At 36.9% G+C, this 19,789-nt stretch overlaps 1 protein-coding gene across 1 annotated transcript; it reads left to right on the top strand.

The window, feature by feature from the left end:
- Positions 1–1,640: 1,640 nt before the first annotated feature.
- LOC137394047 (uncharacterized) lies at positions 1,641–12,965 on the top strand. The gene is made up of 6 exons (XM_068080765.1): positions 1,641–2,100; positions 9,453–9,872; positions 10,138–10,296; positions 11,036–11,143; positions 12,599–12,733; positions 12,958–12,965. The coding sequence occupies exons 1-6, from the start codon at positions 1,641–1,643 to the stop codon at positions 12,963–12,965; spliced, it is 1,290 nt and encodes a 429-aa protein (XP_067936866.1).
- Positions 12,966–19,789: the final 6,824 nt, after the last annotated feature.

Raw genomic sequence — 19,789 nt, 5'->3', positions numbered from 1 at the left:
AACAGTGTCAGGTCATAGACATAGCAATACCTGGAGACACAAGGGTAGTACAGAAGGAAGATGAGAAGATTGGTAAATACAAAAAGCTTGGGTTCGAGATAAACAGACTGTGGAAGGTGAAGGCAGAAGTGATACCAATAGTAATTGGTGCACTCGGAACAATATCAACGAGGCATATAGAATACCTGGCCGAGGTAAGATTAAACATGTCTTTTGAGACTATACAGAAGACGGCCATCTTAGGAACAGCTCACATATTAAGGAAGGTCCTCTCTTAGTGGAATTGAGGAAGATGTTGGATCCTTTGGCCTTTTGTTAAGACCCGGACTCAACACGGACTAAAACCAGTCACCTACCACCACACAACTCGGGAGGAAAACCTTTTACAATAACAATAATAATGGCAATATTAATAATAATAATAATAACCAGTCGGGAACAGCAGGTTACATGGTAGGAGTTCTTGGTGCCAAACATCACGCTACTAATTGGATGGCTCCATTGAGAGTTGATGTGAAGGAATAGTTGGTGCAGCAGACAGTCCTGTTAGAATCAGCTAACATCTTTAGAAAGGTCCTGTCCATCCCAGCTTAGTGGAACTAGGTTAATGACAGAAAGGAACACCAGCTTTAAGCCTGGCTCCCATATCGGCTGCGAGAACCCGGCGGTAATCTTGGGCAGCAAACACTTGCGACGCTAGGCTCGGCGGCTTCCGTTCACATAACGCTGCATCACTAATAATCACATAACAAATGTTCGCTCGTTATGTCGTTTCGAAAATGCTGTCCTTCACCTGTACAGTGCATTTCGGGAAGGTTTTGTTGGCGGCTCTTAGCGAAAGTTGAACAGCGCTGAACTCTTGCAAGGACCGCCGGCAACTACCGGGGGTACTCGGTGCGCAGGTTCACATTTCACCGCTGATAGCCCTGCGTGCTGTCGCCGGTGCTTGCAGCGTTGATGGGAACCAGGCTTTAGCTGTGATAAAACCGATAATACTGGTAATAATAATAACAATAATAATCATATAATAATTAGCTATAGTTCTTTATCAGATGTTAATTGTACCCTGTAGCTTATGTGAAATGAGAGAATAGATACCAGAGTAGCGCACAATATGATGTGGGCTAAAAATTGGCAACATAATAAATATGATTCAATAATGTTTATAAATGTAAGGAGGCTTCATCGCAGCACACACATTAAAATACATATACAAACTTACAAACATTGGCGTGATTTAGCATTGACCTAGCCTTAGCAGATTTAGTTACAAGAGTGCTTATCCTCAGACAGCAGGCAACTGCAAATATAGAACGAAGGCCTGTTGCTAAAAGCCCTATTCAAGTCAGAGTCACCCAGTATTGCAAAGAGCACCCAGTATTGTATTATCTTTGGGCAATAAAATTCCCAGAACAACCATGCCTAACAAAGCCTAACAGCTTTGTTGAAATTCAGTTTGGCATATTACCAGCATAACTGAACAGCGATGGCCTGATAGAAAATACAGGTTATTAACCAATCAGAGAACTCTGATAAAATTGGAAATTCCTGGTTTTTAACATGACGCTTCAAAAGCTAGCAGCTGCCTGCATTTGCAGCTTGACATATTAAGAAAGAAGATCTAGGCTAAAACAGCTATCATGGTTGCGATAGAGTATCAATACCTGCGCTCTCTCCTCTCAGACTATGTGAACCTCAGAAGCATGAGCATCTCCAAAGTTCTGAGCCCACTCTTAAAATCTGCAGATTTGAAGCGACAAAAATTGCTACTTGAAGTTACAGATGAAAAGGGTAGAACGACTTTGCACTGGGCAGTCAAGAGAGGCCAGAAAGGAATGGTAAAGTGTATTATGAATGATTCAGTCATAGGGACTGATCTGCTGACTGTAAGAGACTATATTGGTCGCACAGCTATTCATCAGGCAGCTGATGTAGGCTGCTGGGAATCGATCGAGCTCATGCTGAATGTGGTGATGTCATTCTATCAGCAGAAGGCGATTGTAGAGATGCAAGATGCTTATGGATGGACAGCAATAGATCTAGCGAGACGCAAAAATTATGTCAAAGCGTGTGTCAGCCTCGACAAATACAGTTCTACAAGTATGTAAAATCTTCATTGATATTGCCATTTAAGGTCTAGTTCACACGAGGGCGAATCCCTAACAAAACAAAGGATAAAACGAAACATTAGATTCGTCTGGGTGGTAACACTTCACCAAGATTTTTCTGGTCATTTCATCTGACTTATCGGTTTAACGAATGATGAAACAAGTTATATTTTGTGTGAGCCTTGGCATCTTACTTTTTTTGAATAATTGACCAATAGCATAGATCTTGCTTCTTCCAATAGGGAGGCAAAAAGTGTACAGCTACCCAATCATATTGATCCTTGCAGCTAACGATTTTATGACAGCTAACAGTACTTGATCGACGGCGAAGTTTTAACATATCCATTAATCTGGTTCAAACGAGTTTTGATGCAATGTTTTATTGAAGACTATCCAAATTCCCAGCAATGCATAAGTATTTAAAACAGATTATATAAACAGTTGCAGGAAATGTAGTTGCCATTGGCTAATTTGAGTAAGCTAGTATCTGTATTGCTAAACTTACTAATAAGAACCGTGAGAGCAAGCTTTAGTGGCGTTTCGAGTAAAGCAGAGTCAATATGCGTATTTCAACTCGGATAATGTCTCATATCACCTAATGAATTCATTGCAACTCGTGCAGCCTAATGGGTTAGTTTGTAGCCTTGTGAGTCAGAGGTTCCCAGATCAAATCCTCTGTGATACCAATTTTTATTGCTAGGTTTTAATCGCCATAGCTGGACAGACACCAAAGAACGACGACAGACGGCGACAAACTGAGATTTATATATAGACTAGCATGCTGGCAATCTCGTGTGCCGTGCGAGATCATCATGTGTAATCATTATGCCCACAATTATTCCATGATGATGTAAGGTGGCTGAGTGGTGCAGCGGTTAGTGCCTTGGTACACCAAGCTACATGTACATATTCGAGTTGAACTACTGTGCGTAGCATTTTTTCCCATGCTCTGGATCTGTTTCTGATCAGATGGACAGACCCAGCTTTTAGAATGCTAAAGATTTGCCTTCGTGTGAACTAACCATAAGGCTAGTTACCTGATGTATGATGTGTATTTTACTTTTGTCCATGCAATCCGCAATGTCTGGATGTACCAAAGAGATAAACGATAGTGGTAGATAGCGACAAAGGATAGTGATGTTATTGTTAGAATACGACTAATTATTAGCAACGGTTATACAGTTGGCTACTTTCACTAGTACAGCCATGATAAAAGGAAGTGCCAAAACTTCCTCCTAGTATGTACATTGATTCAGCTTGCTAGGCACTTGCTGGTCAACAATTAAGGGCTGGCCATAATCATCTGTGCTATACATGTAATAGTAGCTTAGTCATGCAATGTGTTTGGGGATAGGCCTTGATGTGGTAGCCTCAGTGTTCGCTATTACACTAAAAGTAGGGCAGTATTCACGGGTGCCTGTGCTGTTTTGGCTATAATTTAAAATGATCACAAAATCTTTGAGAGTTATCAAGAAAAAACCTAGAATGTCGAGCTGATATCAATTATGCCTATACTGTAGCTCTGCAAACGCATAAAAAATCATCGTACTTTAATTCAACTAAATCCTTGAAGTTCTTGGTTTAGGAATTATCAACTCTTATAAATTAATCTAGCATATTATGTTGCTTTTATGATTAGCATGATGAGACTAGCTGTGCTACCCGGCGTTGCCCGAGTATTAAAAATCAGCTTAATTACTTCTCATTGTTTATAAGCTAATATTTAATACTAAAAGTTTCCATTGGCAATCTGTCATGCTAATAGTAAGTGGCAGGCAACTCTCATTACTTCTCATTGTTTAGGGAGTTGCCTGCCACTTGTTATTAGCCTGGCAGATTGCCAATAGAAAGTTTTAGTAAGTTAATTAATGACAATCACTTATGCAATCACTCTGCGTGGTATGCAAAGCCCTTGGATATGTGCTCTCATATAGCCACTTATATCAGCAAGCTATCAACTCATTCACTGTGGCCTATTGGGTAGGGCATGGGACTGGTGCATGGTTGGGTTTGAGATTGAATCTTCTTCGAAATGAATTCTTTATTTCAAGATTTTCGTAGCTATACCAAAGCATATATACGAAGATACTTTTGAGAAATATGTATGTAGATAATGAAAAATTATGAAGCCATTCACATATACCAACAATTTCTTAACTAAATATCTTCACCAACAAAAAGTTTTTTATAAAATATCTCTATCTGTTTAAGCTTATTGTATTTACAATTATAATGTATAATTTCATGTAATATTGACCGTAAAAAACTGAGAGCGAAATTTTGTTTTAATATACAGCATTATGAGTGATTTATAAGAACCTGAGAGGAGTAACTCTAGTAAATGCTTTGTTCTCTCAAATTACGAAATCAAGCAGCACTCTAAAATCGTAATGCATTTCTGTGCTCTCGATATGTTGATGAATCCGACCGCTTGGCTTCACTTTCAGCAGATGAGCTCCACCTTTTAATATGTGACTCTGGTAGACCATTCTATCTTGTTATCAAACAGTGAGATGGCATCTTCTATATATAGACCAATTAATTAAAATTATATTTTACTTACAAGTACAAAATTAAAATGCTTATATAATATTGAGATCAAAACATGTTCACTATAATGATCTCTGTGGTCCCACTGTAATGTCTCAGTGCAGATGTCTCAGCGGTGATTATAAACTTTCCATGTACTGATTACTTAAAGTAAATTAATGATTGTTGATAGTTTTGTAACAGCTACTCAGAGATGTAAAAGTGTTTATCGGTCACCATAGTGATAACTGTTAGAACTGATGATAAGTGCAAGAAGGTATTTGATACACTTATACACCATCTGATGACAGCTAATTTTAGCTTAGCTTGGCTACAGTGTTGCATCGCTATTGGACTTCAGTAAGGCTATGGGAGGATTACGTTAACAAGTTGAGATAGAGAGGGATAACCCTCACACATTGGACTGGGAGTGTTATTCTAACAGGTTGGACCAACATTCACATGTTGGTCTTAGAAAACTGTACTCTCACATGTGGGGCTTGGGAGGGTAACTCTCACATGTTTTGCTGGGGAAGGATTACTCTCCCATGCTGGACTGGTGAAGGAGTACTCTCATGTTGGGCTCGGAAGAAATAACTCTCACATGCTGAGCTGGGAAGGAATAACTCTCACATGCTGGGCTAGAGAGGGATAACTCTCACATGTTGGGCTAGAGAGGGATAACTCTCACATGTTGGGCTATAGAGGGATAACTCTCACATGTTGGGCTAGAGAGGGATAACTCTCACATGTTGGGATATAGAGGGATAAATCTCACATGTTGGGCTAGAGAGGGATAACTCTCACATGTTGGGCTATAGAGGGATAACTCTCACATGTTTTGCTGGGGAAGGATTACTCTCCCATGCTGGACTGGTGAAGGAGTACTCTCATATGTTGGGCTCGGAAGAAATAACTCTCACATGCTGGGCTGGGAAGGAATAACTCTCACATGCTGGGCTAGAGAGGGATAACTCTCACATGTTGGGCTAGAGAGGGATAACTCTCACATGTTGGGCTAGAGAGGGATCTTTCACATGTTGGGCTAGAGAGGGATAACTCTCACATGTTGGGCTAATGAGGGATAACTCTCACATGTTGGGCTAGAGAGGGATAACTTTCACATGTTGGGCTAGAGAGGGATAACTCTCACATGTTGGGCTAGAGAGGGATAACTCTCACATGTTGTGCTAGAGAGGGATAACTCTCACATGTTGGGCTAGAGAGAGATAACTTTCACATGTTGGGCTAATGAGGGAGGCAGTCAAAAAAGATCAACCTTAGTGAAACGTGAAGCTGTCATATTTATCAGTTGGTTCATGAGACTTTGTAGTGGCAGCCCACCGAGCACTAACACCGAGCCTTCTGGCTGGAAGGTCACAAAGTAATGACATGTATTATAAACTGAGCACTTTCTAAGTCAGCACGGCTAGGGCGGTCCCAGTTGTTATGGACAAAGGAGTCAGCTCAGCTACCTCGGCGATACTCGGTTCAGCTAAACCGGTTGTAATATAGTTTAGATACGAGGGCCAAGTCACGTACGCAAGTTACATTTCAAAGGAATATGGGGAAGCGATAAGCATACATGTATAATGCTGATAAGGGAAGCCTATTGTTAGAGGAAGCATAATTATAAAAGGAGCCCGCCTAGATCATTACAGAGAGTTTGCAGACACTCTCTGTAAGCTTGTCACTTGTTTATTGCATATGACTTCATGTATCTATATAAATCTTTCTGGTAAAATATACATATTTTGCTGATTAAACCACTCGAAGTGCTTATTTGCTTGACTGTCTTGTGTAGAGTAAAGGAGCGGCAGTTTCCTTCACAACTTCACAAGATCGACCTTAACTTAAACTGATACATCACATCTTCTGCATAACTGTAGTCATTATGAAAACAGAGAATCAAGGTTGATAACAACAATATATGACCCAGTTTAGTTTGTATGCGGGTACTTGTTATGGCTACCCCCTGCTGCAGCGAGGTAAATCTTTGAAGGTCACAAAACAAGCTTGATCTTTCAAAATGATAAGATTATATATTATAATGCAAGATAATACAAGACTATAACAAATTCAAATATTGTATTAATGTAATGGTTTTCTTCTAATCTTTGTCGATCATTTATTTTTGTTGTTTAATCTCTGATTGGCTCAACGTCCATCCATGGCTGTATTTGTGCCGATCTGCTAACATAAGAAAATGTGTGTCATGGAAAGTTGTACCATGTTCAGAGTCATTCTTGAAGTCATAATTCAAGTGCGTGACAGCTTGAGCTTCTAAAGCCTTTGTGATGTGTTTATACTAGGATGATTTATCGGAGTTGCCTCCACTCTGACACAGTTTGTATAGTGTAAAACATAAAACTTTTGTAAAAATGACTTTGTTGCAATCGCTGACCCAAAATCGATCTAAAAAGTTGCGGACTCTGTTTGTTCTTTTTTGACAGCCGTCATTGGTGAAGCCGAACATGAAATTGACCAATCATACAATGCTAATATAGCAAGGTTAATATCACTGAAACTACAAGCAAATGGAACGAATACCATTGTTGTATTTTATTAGTTGAAAAATGTGACCCATTTTGTATAATTGTAGTTTGATTTGTTTTGATGTAAGTCTCTGCAAAAATGTATTTCAAATCGTAAACATACTAAACCCATTCCAACTGTAATGGTGTAAACTCACTGCTGGTGGCATGCAGGCTCTCAGCCTTTGTTTGCTGAGATGATATTCTAAAGATCGGTTCCCATATCGATTGCAAGACTCCGGCGGTAACTTGCGCAGCAAGACGCTTGCGAGGCTAGGCTCGGCAGCATCTGTTTACATATAAAGCTGCATCGCTAAACATAATCGCGGAATCAAATAAAATTTTCGCTCGTCACGCCGTTTCTATAATGGTGACCTTCACCTGTACAGTGCATTTAAGGAAGGTTTTGCTTGCCGCCTTTTGCAAAATTTGAACAGCGGTAAACTAATGCGATGCCACCAGCAACTGCCGGCAGTCCTTGGTGGTACCCGGCACATAGGTTCTCATTTCACCGCTAATAGCCTGCAGTGCTGTTGCCGGTGCTTTGCGACGTATATGGGAACCCCGCTTTAACAACTGAGATTTTGTCTGATTGTTTAATATGTCCAGAAACATCAGAGCAAGCATTCCTTGAATGTCTTGAAAGGTAGAGTAGATTTGGAAAAAGCTTATAGCGATACAACAGAGAGTTTTGATTATTTCTAGACCCTAGCTTATTAGATCGGTCCGGGAATTTAACAAGATAACAATGCTTGACAACTTATGGAGCTAGTTTTAGGAGTGTTCAATAGTGACTCAGCCACATAGAGAAAACCATCTCAAATATGGATAATAAATAACTTCTATTTTGGTGTTTTAGAGCTAAAGCTATACAGCCATAAACAAATAATGTTCATCGCTACACCGGCGTCTATAAGTATTTTACCTGCTGATAGCATTCTTGTTATGTTGTGTTAATGGAGATAAAGGGAGAAGGTAAACTCAGACCTAATCTAGGAAATCATCATGCCAGCTGGCTGATCTACAGCTTGTTTATTCTGGTATGGTGCTGGACAAATCTTTCATACGTTATAGTGCAAGTTACATGACAGCAAGGCTAAGGTTTGTCTCAACTGCTGTAGTAAGCTTTTTGACAAGCACTGATAGGTACTGATAAGAAAGAAGCAGGTGGCTGTCTAAAAATTGAATATATATGCATATACGTATACATATATATATATATATATATATATATATATATATATATATATATATATCCAGAAAGTACTATTTCGGCTCAGAAGTAGCTCAGAGTTTAGCTCAGAGTTTAGCTCAGAGTAGGCAAAGGAAATAACTCCCATTGCCAATGAGAGTTGAATTTCTGCCATTAATCAACTAAGTTGCCTTACAGACTAAGAAAGTCAATGTGCCGACACCAGAGTGCTCAAATCACAAAAGTGATTATACATATTGATATACAGGGCCTATATATTTTTATATAAATATTTATATATACATTGTATATACATATTTATATATACATATTTATATACATACACATGATACTTGTATATATACATATTTATATATTAACGCATACTTTTACGTACACATACTTATATATATATTTATATATATATGTAGGCATATACATATTTATATAAATATTTATACATATTTATAAATACATATTTATGAGTAGTTTAATCATTAAGAACACTTGATATATAAAAGAACAATTGTAGCATGATTTGGCAGCTATTTTAGCCTATATTCATGCTAACCTATTTTATACCGTATATACTATAATTATAGTAATACGACTAGGTACGTTAAGTAACTTAACAGAAAAACAGATCATGATAAGATGAAAGACTAAAAAGAATATTTCAATATATTTACAATTCACCGTTATACGCAGCAGACTTTTCTCAGCCATCACACAAGATGTTTATGGGTCATATTCAGTAAATAGTTAAGACTTCATAAGTATTAGGTTTACATTTGTAGCATTAAACTTGTGTAGTTAAACTTCCAACTTACTTTAAATACAAGGGGTCAGCAGTTCTACTAGTCTTTTAGCTTTTAAGCTGATCTATAAGAGGTTAGTCTCAAATTTCTCAATAGATGGCAAATTCTGCTTACATAACAATCAGGTTGATCATTAGGCCTATCAGATTCACACCATATAATGACCTATATTTCCTTTACTAAAAGAGGTCATCACTCAAGGCCTCAACTAAAATTTCCTTACTCTATAATATTTGCCAGAAGTTATTGCCAGGTGTATGTTATTTTGTAGAAGAAGCAGTGAAATTTGAGACACACGATCAGTCTAGATTCGTAAGCTTCTGGAATATATTACGCAAGGGCCTAGGGGCTCAACCAGTCGGGGTGATTGGGGAAGATTCTGAGGAAGAGGATCCCGAGGGAGTCATGGAAGAAGACTCAGGAGGAAACATGGAGGAAGACCCAGGGGGAGAAGCAAATGAAGGCCCAGGGGTAGACGCAAATGATGACCCAAGGGGAGACGCAAATGAAGACCCAGGGGGAGACGCAAATGATGACCCAGGGAGAGACGTAGAGGAAGATTCAGCAGAAACTGATGAGCCCGAAGATGGACCAGTCATTGAAAAATCAAACAGAGATGTTATAGCCAGAGGTCCACAAGAGTCATTCTCTTCTGATAGTATTCGTCACTCCTTTGTTTGTGACACTGATGGTAATTGTCGCCCCTTTGTTTGTGACATTGTTGAACAAACTTGTTTCACTTGATTTAACTGATTCCATGATTTGCTTTAGGTACTTTTCAATTACGATGAGTTTATTTTTATCCCATTGGATGTCAGTCATGTTTTACTTCAGTTTAAGTAAAGGCTTAATCAGTGTTTTGCTGTTTTTAAAACTCCGGTTATTGTATGCAGCTCTTCCTTCTAAAATATTTTCTCTATAAAACTGTTCAGCCGGATTTGTTGAACCATTGATAGAAAAAGAAAGTGCTGTGGTCATAACTTTAACAGAGCCAGCCAATGGGATGCTGAGATCAGTTCATCTTGACTTCATTGGCAGAAAACAGACTGATGACGAGAGAGAAGACAATTCTCATCTAATGGAAGGCAGTACAAGTGAACCTGAACAAAATTATGGTAAACGAATAATTAAAAAAATATTAAAGATTAGAAAACTTTAATGGTATACAAACGTGATGATTCTATTCAAACATGCTGTTAGATAGAGTTGCTATATTGGCATTGATACATGAATGACTGTTCCTAAGTTTGTTTACTTTCTGCTTGCTATGTTAATAATGCATATGCTATTAATGCCTCGACAAAAAAAGGCGTTAACAGCAAATCGTAGTTTGTAGATTGTTAAATGGAAATAAAGTAAAGTGTGATTTTTATATCTGCCACCCTTTTCCCATGGACGTTTCCTGCATTAATTTTAACAGTGTCCTAAGCTCTTAAAAACGCTTAAATAGTTAACGTAAAATATTAGTAGTTATTTTGCAGGTCTTTGTAACATATGCACTTGTGTTATTTGTTTAAAGTTTATTGTACAGTAAAATTTCTAATCAGAAAGAAGCGCGTAACTGCAAGTAACCTTAAACAATGTACAATATTATACATTTTAAAATAAATAATATATATAATTATAGAGCAAATTGAGGTCTATTACCTGATAAAGAAATATACAATCTCATTACTGGCATATGCGTATATATTTGTCTTTGAGAATTTAACTATACATCAGAAATCTACCGAATCGCAAATCATAGATTGAACATTTAGTCCAATGAAGTTGTCTAGTCAATGTTGAAACAGTGGCGTGTTAGCTTCTAATAGCTGTGTAAACGCCAACCTGAGCCAGTCACCTTCTTTTTAGTGTCAGCTGATTCTGAGATCGGAATGGCAGCAGTAGCGAACGTAGCAGGTGCTGGTATTAAAAGGCTACCAGAGCAAAACTCCTACAGCCAGTCAGCCAATGTAACAGGTTGTGTTTTACACATTTCACTCTCGTTAATACTTCTTAGATATTTAGTAGCAGAAAATGTCTTTAGTAACAAGAAAAATGTTTTTCTTCTAAAAATTTGTCAATGCACAATCCAGAAGTGGCATAGAAGCACGTGGAAAACAAAACGTTGATGAAACTTTTCATTTTAAACATTTTTACATATTAGTTTCTGCTTTGAAGCTATTTTCACACCACAGATGCCGACTGTCTGTGAGCCAATCACATCGTGGCTACAATTAAAGAGGGCATTCACTGATGAATAAATGTGTATTTGATGTCTCCAGTGAGCCATGATCTTTAGCGTGCTGTCGCATCTTTTACGCGTATGCGAGAGAGATTCGAGTGACAAATATTAAAAAATATTCACCGTTGAGCTGGTCACAATAGGTTTTCATTCAGTTCTACGCTTTGCCATAGATTTGCCACTATCTTCTACACTCTGATTTCAGAAATACGGCAAGAGCTCTAACGATGACCCGTGAGTGACTCCAATAAAATCTTTTTAGTTTACAAATATTCAACAATTCATAAAGATCTCAGGCTATGGCATTTAGTGCTGCGTAGATGTGCTTGTGCTGTTCTGCTATCGACAAATTCTACTGGACTCAGTTATTGTGTATCCTCCCGTACACCAGTCAAGACAACATATAATGTAATTCACTTAAAATTGTGAGGGTTACACAATTGGAATTCAAATACCTCTCTTCTACTGCATGGTAGCAACCTCCTACACATCGAGAATTCAAAAACACCATTTGTTATTCTTTGTCGTTGAATACTTACTGATCTTTAATCAATAAGTATTCAACAACAAGTATTCGCTGTCACTATTTGTCATCTGTTAGAGATTGTTGGATACTTCAATGTACTTTGATCCGAGCTACGCTTAGCCAGTTTCTGATCCTTATGGTTATTAGTTGATAGCCTAAGGTGTATAGAAGTATAGCCTAAGGTGTATACAAATATAGCCTTGGGTGCATTTGAGTATAGCCTTAGGCGCATCTGAGTATAGCCTTAGGCGTATGTGAGTATTACCTTAGGCACATGCATGTATAGCCTTGGGTGCATGTGAGCATAGCCTTAGATGCGTATGAGTATAGCCTTATGTGCATGTGAGCATAGCCTTAGGTGCACGTGATCATAGCCTTAGGTGTATGTGAGTATAGCCTTAGGTGCATGTGAGCATAGCCTAAGGCGCATGTGAGTATAGCCTTAAGTGCATGTGAGTATAGCCTTAGATGCATGTTAGTATAGCCTTATGCACGTGTGAGCATAGCATTAGGTGCATGTGAGCATAGCCTTAGGTGCATGTGAGCAAAGCCTTAGGTGCATGTGAGTATAGCGTTGGCTGCATATGAACATTTTGGTTTACGGGTACTTGTTTCTCAAACCATCATTTCAACTTTTCTTTATCTTTGCTGTCTCTTTTGGCAGCAGAGACGGCTATACCGGTGAATGAGAAATGTTCAACAAAAGACAAGCTAGGGGCAATGATAAACGCTGACATTCCGGAGCATTTTGACTCCAAGTATATTCTAAATGTACCCAAGTGGCTACAGAATAGAAGAGGTGTGCACTGCTTATTTATTCACTCTGGTTGCATGCTCGTATATCTGTCTGACACAGTAGCATCTGAGTTTATCTTGTTAGTCGCATTGATGCTTGAAAGTTTGTGACGTGTCCACAATATTTAGAAAAATATTACAGAGAAGACAACTTTGGTTTTATTCAAGTGATATCCTTAAGGAAGGGTTGTGTACAATTTGTCGTACCTGTCTTCTAATGTCATGTAGAACTTTAGTAGAATAACTACATGTCTTGAACTCCGTTGCTCTGAGCTCGAGTTTTTTAATGCACGAGGCTCAATAATTTAGGTCTCATATGCGCTGGTGAAAGTAAAAAATTATGTTATTTTATTAATGCAACATTGTTAAGAGTTTCAAAAGCTAGCAAAACCTAAATTTTTTTTTATATAAAACAGTTTGAGTTTTTACACAAATACAAATTATAGTTTTCATTTTAGCTTGTGTAGAAATACAAAAACAAACCGATTTTCTTCAATGGTATGATGTATAGACTAGACTATCACACAAGACAGAGCCAGAAAATAAAACCTCTGTTTCTTCCTATCATTTGTTATATTTACACACTTGCTTTAGGACTTCTGAAATTTATCTTTTTCTGCCTACTGTCTCAAATTTCGATGTTCAATACTGCGTTAAACACAAAATTCCAAAGACCTTTTTTAGGAAAATTATGTTTTGTGTAAGATCGCAATTATTGCAGATTAAATTCATATTAGTGACTAATAATTTTAAATTATCAGCTAATGTTTGATGATAATTTACAATGTAGATATTTCAGTCATTCAAGAGCATCCATTGGAAGACACCCAACCAAAAACTCACAACATTGAAGAATTGCAGAACCAGCTAAAACAGCAATCTGACAGGCTAGAAAAACTAGAAATGGCTGGTGACCAGCTTACAGGTATGAGCATCTTATTTATTCTTGAAGCGAAAAAATTTTCCTCCTTGGTGTGATTTGTTAGTTATTTTCATTCCTAAAATACTGAATGCGTATTAAGGTCATCATATGTAAAACTAGGCTGAATTGCCTTTTGCTTGTGAGTAGTTTTACGTGTACTAGTCAATGGCTTTGATGTGTGTCGCCATGGAGGAGCAATGGGTGTGAGAGAGTTGAGGTTTGTAGTTATCAGGCAGCAGTTGATAGTGAGTAGTTAATACTAGTTGTTATTTAGTAGTTAATAGTTAGTGGTTACCAGTTTATAGTTAACAGTCCGTAGATAATACTAGTTATTGATTAGTAGTTCATGATTAATAGTTAATAGTTAGTAGTTAACAACTGGTAGCTAATACTAGTTATTAGTTACTGATAAATAGCTAGTAGCTAATAGTAGTTATTAGCTAGCAGTTAATAGTTAGTAGTTATTACTAGTTGGTAATTGGTAGTTAGTACAGTAGTTATTAGGTAGTAGTTAATAGCTAATAGGCCTACGTAGTAGTTAGTAGACAATATTTAACAATTAATAGTTAGTAATGAATAGTTAGTACTTAACTATTCATTAATTAATTAGTAGTTACTAGTAAGTAGTTAGTAGTTAATAGTTAGTAGTTAATAGTTAGTGGTTATTAGTTAGTATTTAACAGCTGTTAATTAGTAGTTGATAGTTAATAATGGTTAATAGCTAATGATTACGCTGAATAGCTGGTGAAACCCTTAGTGTTCCAATAAAAGGTAGGCTAAATAGAACAGAACTCTTCGAGTAACCTTAACATTAGAGTATGGAAGGCTTTGATCAATGTCAAGGTTTTATATATTTTAGCTGCTGCGCAACGCTTACAAGAACTTGAGGAGAAACAAGCTAACAGGGAAAGCAGAGCAAGAAGAGTACAAATTATGCCGCATTCGCACGTTCAAGGTCAGCCAAATTGATTTGTTGTGAAATCTATTTTCCTTCCAACTAAGTGTACGTTTTAGTCTTTTTGGTTTTTATTTATTGTACGAAGTGTTTTGAATTTAGACCTAATAGTTTATTGTTGAAAACTAACAGTTTATTTTTAGTGTTTGAACAAAGACTATTCTCATAGATTTTATGTACTTATCAGAGACTTTATCAGAAATCTAAAGCTATTCGTAAGCCATTTTACAATTTGTTTCATCAATGCCAGAGATATGTTGAATATTTGAACAACAATTCTTAACACACTCATTGAATCCATAGCATGACCTTTGTATTACCCATCTTTGAGTTTGCAAACATTAACCATATCATCATATGCAGTATATGAATCTATCGTTTTTTGAATATGTTTGGTCATGTCATTTCACGTCTGGGTGAGGTTGACAGCACCTTGTACTCTACGCACTAAATTCCGTTGATGGTTTTGTTTTATTGTTTCTTTTCCAAATATGTAATAAATTTAATGCGAGTCTAGAAACTTCTATTTTGCTAAATTTGCCTCGCACCAATCAATTTTTCTCATTTGTAGACAAAGTAGCCAATCAAGAGCGGACACTTGTGCTTTCCTTATTGCTGTGCTTCTTCATTGGATTCTGTGAACCAGGAACACTTCTCTCTATTTACTTGTGCTACCGTGTTGTTGATATCCTCACTCAGTAGCATTCTGAATCTAGTGTACAGACCTTTCTACATACACATTTATGTACATGTAAGTCTTCTTTGCACGATGTAAGTATCCTTGTGAAGCACTCAGTTATGCATAACTGTGTGAGTAGGTTCTCAGATCATGTGAACAGCCTTAACATTCCTTGCTCTCCTACAGCGTATACCATGGTTGATCTTATGTATTTAATTCTACCATAGATATAACATGTATCTAACATAGAATTATATTTTTATAGTCTTTTTTTTTTTATTATGTTTACTTTCTCCCGTGAGTGGCTCAACTGTTGATATTTGCTACTATTAAAACTCTACTGCATTATACGTCTGTATTGCGGACATCTGAATAAGTGGTAAAGTTTAAAAAGTCTTATAATTTTGTGTGTGTTTTATTTGACTCAATTGTTTTAACTTTACAGTAGCTATGTCTCATTTCAGCATAATCTGACCAAAACAATATTTTATAGTTTTTTATATAGGCAACATTTTCATACTACTGCGTGTGTATATTACATATTTGTTTTAGTATTTGAATATATAGCTTTAATTTATCAACTGAAGTTTTTATCATTATTTTTAACAATTTTGTTTTGCGAACTTGTTATAAAATATAGAGCTGTGCTGCTACTACCTGTTTTGTTGTTGGAACCAATTATCACAGAGCTCTGTGCAATCACAATTGCTACTCAAGTAATGCATCTAGTTATGAGATTACTCGTGGGCTGTTGGCTTGGAAAATAATAAAAGACATAAACAAGGTGTTCTGGTAGATAGACAGTACAGTGCTTCATTGTGGTACAGAAGCGTGCTGCTAAACCTGCTGCTATTTGCTGCTACAGTTGAAAAACCTTGTGGCATCATTTTAGCATGAGTTGCATTGATTCAGCTATGTTATTCGTAAGTGTTCGCATTGCTATATTTGCTGCCAAATTTTCTGGTTCAGTCAAACATTCAAAGATTACATCCCTTGTTGCTGCTACCGAGGAAACTTTTGTTTTCCCCAACGCAAGGTTTCTTAACCTATTATAACATGAAAAATGAACTACAAACATTTAACCTCTCAAAAACTTCAAAGCAATGTGCAGCAAAAGAACATCTGCGAGTATTGGAGAGATCATTGCTTAATCTTATATGGGATCAGCTTCTATCACCGTAGATCTCATTTCCAAGATAGTTATTTTCAAAGGCAGATGTAGCAGTGAGGAAGATGATGAAGTAGTTTACTATTAATTGGAGATTATCTTGATGCTCTAGTTGGCTGACCTGTGTTCGACACCAAGCTGCGTAAGATGACCTTCATCTCTTCTATTCTATTTCACTCAGAGAATCCGGGGTTCGTGCGTACATTGATGCTATATTACCTATGTGAATGACTGGATTAACTATTAATCCAGTACATGCCTATTGATAATCTGTCTTTAATACTCTCGTACCTGTATATAAAGCAGGGATGTCTCCATCAAGGCTATCATTTACTGAAGGCCTTTCTTAGCAGGCTGTACATTTAATAGGTACGCTTTATTATTCTGAAACTCTTATACTTGCTGTACATTTTGCACACAGTGTTTTATAGTTTTATTATAGCTTTCATTATATCCTAAATATTCTAACATAATTCATAGCAGCAAGTAAACTGTATGAAAAGAGTTTTTTTATTAATTCTAATGCTCTAATAAGTTTCTGTTTGTTTAGCATTATTATTGCTCAATATTAAAATTGAATTGCTGGTAAGTAATAAATCAAATAACATTCAGGCTTTTTTTTTTAAGAGAATTTTTTATGTATATAAAATATATTTTTCTATAAAATTTACATTTTTACAAAAGGCTGATAATGATTTACAAATAAAACCAAAAAAGCCAACCTTTTAAAACAAATTTCACCTAAACATAAAAATTAAAACTGCCAAAAGATGCATTAAATTACATGTATATGGGATGCTATTGGCTGATTTTTTATTCAATTCTTGCTAGCTTATCTAATACTGTCTCTCGTGTCAATTTTCTTGAACTTGTTTGCAGCTGTCAAAGAAAATAAGATGAAGGTGCTCACACTGTTGGCAGTAACATTGTCTATCTGCAAGAGCTTTGATCTCAGCTCAATGTCTTTGAATCCAGAAGGTGAGTCTGGCAACGGTCATATTGGAAATGCTGGCAGTTTTGGAGAAGTCAACAGCCTTGTTAAGAGCAGGCTTGCAGCTGAAACAGGAGGAGCTGTTATAGATGGTCCACCAACTTTAAAGAGACAAGAGCTATTCAATCGAGGAGGATTTCTAGGTAGAAGACAAAATGGTGTAGGAGATAGGCAAGTCAATCTAGGTGGGAGACAAGCTGATGTAGGAGATCGGCAAGGCATTCTAGGTGGAAGACAAGGTGGTGTAGGCAACAGGCAAGGCATTCCAGGTGGGAGACAAAATGGTGTAGGTGACAGACAAGGCATTCTAGGTGGGAGACAAGATGATGTAGGAGATAGGCAAGGCAATTTAGGTGGGAGACAAGAACACTTAGGTAGCAGGCCAAAGGTTGCAGGCGGCAGACAAGGCAATCGAGGTGGCAGACAAGGATTTGTAGGCGGTCTACCAGAAAATCTAGGTTTACGAAGAGGAGTGCCAAACGTCAGAGAGGATTTTGCAGGAGGTGATCAAGAATTTGCAAGAGGAAGACAAGGAATATTTGGCGGCAGTCAAGGATTTTCAGGTGGCAACCCGGGATTTTCTCCAAGCTTGCCAAGAAATTTAAATGGTGGACAAGGAGTTTCATTTGGAGGCCATGAAGCCGTAGGAAACGGACAGGGTTATGTAAATGAGAGACCAGGAATTTCACATGGCTTGCGCCAAATTCCAGATAGTTTACAAAAAATGGCAAACAGTAGACAAGGCTCATTAGAACAACACGGAGTCTTTGGTGAAAGAGGTGGGAAACTGGGTGGACAACGAGAAAATGAAGGTAATAAATTAGGACTAGATGGAAGAGTTTCAGATGGACGGCGAGTATTTTCAGGTGGTGAGCCACTTCCTAATGAACGCCAACTGAACTTGCCAAATGGTGGTCAAAGGCGTGGAAGCCGACAAGGTAATAGGGCAAGAAATCGCCGGAGGCATGGCGGAAGCAGCTTTGTCCAACAAGGTGCAAGAGCAAGGAAAGGTCATAACCAAATCTGATGAAGACTACATTGAATTTTGTTAAGTTATTTTGATATTTAAAGATAGATTTTAACCCAACTCCAAATCACATTTACAAACTTTTAACACAAGCTTCTTAAATTGCTACCAAGTTAATAACATGTTTTTATTTTCAAATTTTATATGAAATTGTTGTTAATCCTTACAAAATATAAAGTTACTTTGTAATTCTCTATGAGAAAGCACTTAGCAACATTGTGGCCAGACATGCGTGAGTCACATATGTATTTATCAACAGACATACATATTAGTAGATGCAAAAATTTCATTTCTATAGAGGTTTCATACACAGATAGCTTTATTAATTACTGTTTCATAGAGATATACAACAATTTATTGCTAATCTTTAATCAGCACATTAATTTAACGTTATTATTAAATCTTATAGCTCAACTACAGCGATAGCAAAATACTGCATAACAGCTAAATAAAAGTGGTATGAGAGTGATACTGAATTTCTTTTTAATTTGGTACAGATAGTACATAAATATTTGAAGTTTTGTGGTATATTTTTCAGCCATATTTATATTTAAAAAGTCGTAAAATAGCAAATAGAATAAAATATAATATCCTTTTTGTTGTGTTAGTGAGTTTAGTAGAAGTAAAAGGAGTGTATGATAATTATAGGTAACACAAGCAGATATCGTTTGTATTCTTTGAAGCCTGCGCAGCAACTGACTGGTGTAACAACAAGGTTGGGGTTTGTACACAGCAAAAACACAATGTTATAAGGTCATAAGGTCAACTACCTCATAAAGATGACATGATTATTGTAAGCATAGCATTGTATGAATATGACATCATGGTTATAGCAAGCCACACTAACATGAGCAACATTGATTAAAATGAATGAGTAAAGTATTGAAAGTAATCCTACATCTACAGTGTCAAGATATTGCAATTTTACCTGTTGAAGGCCTACAAGAGATAGTTGTTAAATAAAATTGCGCTATTAAGCCTGTTAGTGTTATTTGAAACAGAGACAATTATCAATTTGATGCCATGACACGAAGTTTTGTGACATCCAACTTCACAAAAAGCAAACTGTTCAAAATTAAACTTATACTGCATATTTACTATGTGTTTAGAAGACACTGTATGCTAGTAGTAAAATTTCAATCCTACCCAAAAAATTTCATTCTGTGATACATGTACTTGTTTTTTATTTTGCAGTTTAATAAGTGCACGTGCACACAATGCTGAAACATTTGATTCGTATGCTCTATAAACACTCATTTGGAAATACGACGTTTAACGCGAGTTGTCTCCTAACATTATGTAATAAAACAACTCTCAT

This window comes from Watersipora subatra, chromosome 4, assembly GCF_963576615.1.
Source record: "Watersipora subatra chromosome 4, tzWatSuba1.1, whole genome shotgun sequence".
In the NCBI taxonomy this organism is placed as follows: domain Eukaryota; kingdom Metazoa; phylum Bryozoa; class Gymnolaemata; order Cheilostomatida; family Watersiporidae; genus Watersipora; species Watersipora subatra.
Note: the sequence above shows the minus strand (reverse complement) of the source record. Positions and strands in the feature narration are given on the sequence as shown.

What these genes read in the sequence shown, in the direction of transcription:
- LOC137394047 (XM_068080765.1), top strand. Translation starts at nt 1,641, where the DNA reads ATGGTTGCGATAGAGTATCAATACCTGCGCTCTCTCCTCTCAGACTAT. An exon ending in CGACAAATACAGTTCTACAA is followed by an intron (nt 2,101 to 9,452) that starts GTATGTAAAATC and finishes GTTATTTTGTAG; the next exon opens with AAGAAGCAGTGAAATTTGAG. An exon ending in CTTTGTTTGTGACACTGATG is followed by an intron (nt 9,873 to 10,137) that starts GTAATTGTCGCC and finishes AACCATTGATAG; the next exon opens with AAAAAGAAAGTGCTGTGGTC.